Source organism: Anoplophora glabripennis, unplaced genomic scaffold (assembly GCF_000390285.2).
Source record: "Anoplophora glabripennis isolate ALB-LARVAE unplaced genomic scaffold, Agla_2.0 scaffold193, whole genome shotgun sequence".
Lineage (NCBI taxonomy): Eukaryota > Metazoa > Arthropoda > Insecta > Coleoptera > Cerambycidae > Anoplophora > Anoplophora glabripennis.
In genome coordinates, this window is record NW_019416490.1 from 849,235 (window position 1) to 855,126 (window position 5,892).

At 30.5% G+C, this 5,892-nt stretch overlaps 1 protein-coding gene across 1 annotated transcript; it reads right to left on the minus strand.

Annotated features, from left to right (window-relative positions):
- Positions 1–3,116: 3,116 nt before the first annotated feature.
- LOC108907327 (39S ribosomal protein L28, mitochondrial) lies at positions 3,117–5,533 on the minus strand. Its single transcript, XM_018710964.1, has 6 exons — positions 5,449–5,533; positions 5,218–5,393; positions 4,903–5,164; positions 4,695–4,841; positions 4,425–4,603; positions 3,117–3,254 (listed from the first exon to the last, which is right to left on the minus strand). The coding sequence occupies exons 1-6, from the start codon at positions 5,458–5,460 to the stop codon at positions 3,188–3,190; spliced, it is 843 nt and encodes a 280-aa protein (XP_018566480.1). The 5' UTR covers positions 5,461–5,533; the 3' UTR covers positions 3,117–3,187.
- Between the last annotated feature and the right edge of the window lie 359 nt (positions 5,534–5,892).

A 5,892-nucleotide genomic window follows, 5' to 3' on the forward strand; every position in this document is an offset into this window, starting at 1 on the left:
CTAATCATTTAATAAATAAAACCTATTTTCTGCACAACCATAATGTAGATTCTAGGCTCACCTATTCGATTTAAAATGTTTATGAATATCAAAACATACCAATACTGGATAATTTTACAAAATCCAATCCTTTTAAAGTACACTTGAAACACAATTACATCATCGTATTGATGAATAGCGACTCCAGGGCCCCAGAACTTATACTTGAAAATATGGGGAAACTGGGAACCACGTGACTTGAGATGGATATACAAGTTGGAGAAAGAGTCTATAGATGTCGCCACAAAGATTTTGTAGAATACCAATTTTGACAATTGCAATTATGAGTCATTTCATGTAATTTATGTTGTTCATGTTTATTATAGATAATGTTTATCATAGAGAAAGAGATGATGTTTATTGTTGGTTAAGTTTGGCGAGTGTTGGTGTGTTTTATTTGTGTTTTTAGTGTGTTTTATTAGACATTTCATTCACTGTATACAGGGTTCGTAGCGGCCGGGAAAACCGGGAATACCGGGAAAAGTCAGGGAATTCATTCTTACTTTTGAACTATGAACCCTGTAGTATAACATAATAATGTCTGATCATATAATCACATTTTTTTATTAATAATAAAATGTTTTATTTTTTTGTTTGTTTTAATAAAAAATGTCTGAAAGTTTGTCGTGATCAGAGGTAGGTAGTTTTTTTATATATATCAACACAACGAAAAATTTAAAGATGCATAATAAATCTCTATTACAAGAATTAATCAGATTGGTTCAGTAAAATTATTTACTTGTAATATTTTTTTATTCACCGTGAAAGCTAATACAATATAGAAAGCACTGAAAGCTGTTCTATAATCATTTCCACTCTTTTTTTTTTCAAAATGTGTACTGAAATTTGAAATTTTTTCAATAAACATTTGAAAAAGTTAGTATCAAAATTATTTTTTTATTTTAAGTAGGAAGGCTATTAGAGCTTTTAAAAGTGTCTTTAATGCTTGAGTGATTTAATGCTTTTTATCAAATGAACTTATTTTCTCATGGTGACAAAAAATATCTACGTGAAAATTATTTTACAAAACCAATTTCTGAGTGATCTGTGTAGGGTGAGATTTCTTATGTAATTTTAAATTTAGCGGCGGCAGAATACCTAAAATAAATATTGGATAGGTATATAGTTGTAGAGCGTACGACTAGATGGCGCTTGCATCTTTTACCGGCTACAGGTAATTTAACTCACTGTATTACCGATAATTCCTAGAAAAGGAAAGCAATAGAAGTTGGAGAAAGTGTCAACAGTTAGCGCTGTTACTGACCATGAAATCTGTTCAAGTTTCTTATCTACAGTATCATTTATCTAGGAGCGACTCACATTGGACGCCAAGACAACAACTTTGATGTGGTTAAGTCATATGAGTAACTAAATAAGAGGGTTTTGTTCCGTGACTTCTGACTCTTCTGTCGGCAGCAGCGGCAGAGTACCGCCATCTGTAGCTGATGCAGCAAACAACATACATCGGAAACCACAGATCACAAAATAATTAAGGAAACTGCATTGGAAAACACAATTAAAGTAACCTCTAATTCTACTATCTAATAGATGTCGCTGCACCTTAATGGCGGTAAATTTAAATGTAATGAAATACACTAAGAATAAAAAGTATTTCATAAGTAATAGATTACAAAACAGCTACTAATAGTTTATGTTACTAATTGAAATTAATGTGAATCATTAACAGCTGTTCCATGACCCATTACTTATGAAACACTTTAATTATCACTTGGTTAAATGAAAAAGTTAAAGCAGTGATATTTAAATGTGTGACAAATATACAAATTCATTCTGTTATGAATTCGAAAATATTTAAGTATCAAAAAAGAATTATATGTACCTGCTTTTATGTAAAATGCATTGTAGTTACTTGTCAAAAATTATGGTTAGATACATTTGTTTCGAACTAATTGGTTCTCATCAGTGCGATGTAATATACTATACTTATGGCACTTATAGCAAATAATTTTAAATATCTGCATTTCGGTTTTTTAAAAGGTGGAGGTGAAAAATCATCCTAAATTGAAGTTTGGCAACTCGTACTCTGAAAATTTTGTAATGTCATGTTAACAAATTGTTTTGCTGAATGTTGGTTACTATCTGAGGATTCCAAGGTGATATTATTATAATTAATAGGTGAACTTGTAGTTGATCCTAAAAATAATGTCGTCACAGCACTTCCTATCCTATTACTGTTTTTTAAACATTTTAACTCAAAATGGTCTTCACAAAAATAATCATGTGTTTGTCAGAGTAAATTCTGATTTATATAATTTTCTAACTGATTCTATCCACAGTAATTGTCTGTCTTTTGTAATTCTGAAAAAACTTTTATTTCTATAGAACGTATTACAGATATTCATATAGTCGGAAATGCTTTTGCTATTTGGAGCACAACATTGACGTTTAGTTCTGCCGTAAGACAGTTCAGACGATTGATTCAATAAATCCCTTATTACATTAATCTAAAACAAAACAAATTTATTAATACACAAACCTACCTGGACATAAACTACTTATAACCTCAAACAATCTATTTCCGAATTTTCTGTTGATTCATTGATTGAAAGATTGGAAATACAAACAAGGCATTTTTTCGCGAGTGTATAGTAGCATGTGTAGTGTGAGAGAATGAAGAGATTTAAACTACCATATGACAACTAAGATCAAGAGAGATAGAAAAATTATCTACAAGTCAGATGTTCACTAATATTCAGTCGCGAAAAAAAGCCTACAGATTCGATCTGTGGTTGTAGATTTCTGTTTAACAATTTCTATAAAGGACAAAGTTTTGCTGCACCAACACGAGATGGCCTCAGTGAATGCATGCTCCGTCCGGACGTCCGCATCCGCCCTATCCCATTAATCTTCTTATTTATTAACTCATATGGGTTAAGTTAATATTTAGGAAAACAAGTTAAATTTTTATTACCATTGTGGGGTTACGAAAAAAATAATATATGAACTTTATAATAAATAATAATAATAAATATTTTTTAAATAACACATATTCTGTTCATGAAATTTAAAACAAATAAAGATGATTTCGATAATAAATAAAAAAAAAACAAATAAAATACGAACTGTATAATTTTTAATCAGATTCAGAAAAACTAATAATTATTACATTTATGACATTTATGTAGCACTAAGTCTCATGTTTTTTCCCAAATGGGTTAATTTTCTGTAACCAAGATGCAGATGATTCAGTTTCCCTGAAATGTAAAAAAATATTCAAATAAAACACGTGACAAATATAGATTTAGAAAAATCAGTTTAGGAATTATTTTTAAAAATGTATAGAGTGTAACTTTAAGTGGAGGTTCAGTTTGTTTCTTGTCTACACCCTCACTCGGCAGCTCCCAAACACTTTTTATACCCACACTTATCGGTGTTGCCTGCTGTTACCTTTTAAAAATGAACTGTACTAACAGTATCAGAGAGTGAATTGCTTTTGTATAACTTTGTGACATGTTATTTTAAATTACCATATTTATTTTGTCTACGCAGATGAAGCTTCAACCATCATAAAAATTTCTAATATTTTTGACATGGCGCTAGGCAGGCAAATATGTCCCTGCTTCATTTTAATACATTTATTTTAATTTTCAGTTTATCGGTTTAAGAGGTGTCTAATTTGTAGGTAATTTCACGGCTTTTTGTGTGAAGAGCTAGTTTTCGCTGGAATTGAAATAGGATTTGTACAGTGCAGCATTGTGCTTTAACAAGTTTAAAATAAAATTTAAACAGGTATTTCGTGAAGTGTATTGTGTAGAATAAGTGTAACCTTATAAGGTTACTTATTTCAGTGAAAAAAAAAAAAAAAAATGTATATGAATCAAGAAAGATTTCACAATGCATGGCGTAGCACCCAAGTGAAAAAAATCGGCTTTTGCTATGGAATATCCCAAAACAATCTGAAGATACATGCTACTAAATGTCAAAGGTAGCATCCATATTTAAATATGGTCCCGTTCAAAGTTATACTCTATATTATGTGCAATGAAAAAAAAATTACACACTGAAAATGGATTCAGTGTACAAAACAGCATTGCCAGACGTCCCGATTTTTAGCTTGAAATCAAATGTCCCGCTTTTCGGTGATTACTCGACGGCGCGACAATTAGTATAGTAAAGTAACGAAAGTATTTTCATTAAAATATATTTTCTATGGCAATTTTGGCTGTCTATCGTCATGTAAACTTAATCTGAAACTCAAATAAAAGGATAAGTAGTTAAAAACTATTGATTATATACGTTTTTTTAGTATGTCCCACTTCTGACGAAATAATCCTGCTTTTTTACTCAAAATGTTTCAAAATCACGCTTTGCTCGAAAAAAAAATCTGGCAATGCTGGTACAAAGCATAAATAACTGTAACTTACCCTAATTCAGATACTGCAGAAGCTTCTTCAATTTTTGCCGCCTTTAACTTTTCTATTAGTTGTGATCTATAAACATGTTTCAGTGGTACAACCTTCAATTCTGCATCTATCTCTTCTTGGAGTATTTTACAAGCTTGACTAAAAGAATATCCGTACCATTTTATTTCTTCAGGCGTATACTAAAAATAAAACAACATTAATAATTTTAAATTATAGTTTAATACCATTTTATTACTTATATGATAACCTTTAATATAATAAAATACTTACAGCAGACAAGTAACTTTGGTAGCGTTTTAAAATGTCTTTTTGTTTTTCTGGCTGCTCCGAGTATGTTGGGCATCCATTTTCTAACTCTTGCAACATTTTTCGTTTTATTGCTAATGGCAGGAGTGATTTTAAATCACAGGCAGGAGTCTGAAGTTCAACAAAATAAATCAGTTGCCGATGAATGTCACCGTCGCAATATTTGACTTACCTTTAATATGTAATGGTCAAATCCGTAGTTCGCATTTATCAAGTTAATTGTTCTATCAGTAACAATAACCGAAATATATTTATTTAGAACTTCACTGTAAACCACAGTACGCTTCAAAACAGGGACCCAAAAATGTGGTACTCGCCTTTTATAATGTTTGTCACGTTTCTCAAATCCTTGAACTACACCTTCTCCTCCCCATATGTGTTTGTTATGTTCTTTTGGATAAAAAACGGGTATAGGAATATTCTGAATAGGAAGACTAGAAAAGAAGTATGTTTAAAGGAGCATACAAAACGAATTAAATTAACATACACTTCGCCTGTCACTTCATCCCTTTTCCATCTTCCAGGTTCGGGTACATAATGTACAGCCGTTGGTTCTGTAAACCTCCACTCTTTATAGAATTTTTTATAAGCTTCTGGAAGCAAAGCCCCTAGTCCCTTATCAAAAATTGTTGGGTTTTTAAATATGCCTAGAGATTTTATCGACTGTAACAGAAAATTTATTACAGAGAAGTGCCATAAAGTTTGTGCAATTTAATACCTTGGAAGCCATAACAATTTTTAATTTTTAAAAGTTATTCTAACCTAACACGTAACCAACATTCTGAATATATAATGTGGTTCCATGACATAGAAAATATAATTTTAGAATTTTAGAATTCAATGAAATTAGAACTACTATTGATAAACGTAAACATTTACCAAGGTTATTAAAGATTAGGTTGTACCATTCCAGAGCGAAAATATCTCAAACATTTATGATTGTGAAAATGATTAGTTAAACAAATTTAGAATAGAAATCAAAATTAGAATTTATTACATTTCTGTCTCTAAAGTAAATAACTACATTTATTGATATTTGTTGATTTAATATACAGAGGCTTTAAGTTTTATTCACGTTAAAACGAATGCGAATTTGAGATTAAGATATTGAGAAATTGCAAAAATTACGTTCGTACCAAATTTTGTTATTTATATAATAACG

Bases quoted from the DNA above. Each gene is read 5' to 3' on its own strand.
- LOC108907327 (XM_018710964.1), bottom strand. The intron at 5,165-5,217 runs GTATGTTAATTT...CTTCTTTTCTAG, and splicing joins GATGAAGTGACAGGCGAAGT to TCTTCCTATTCAGAATATTC. The intron at 4,604-4,694 runs GTAAGTATTTTA...TTTTATTTTTAG, and splicing joins ACCAAAGTTACTTGTCTGCT to TATACGCCTGAAGAAATAAA.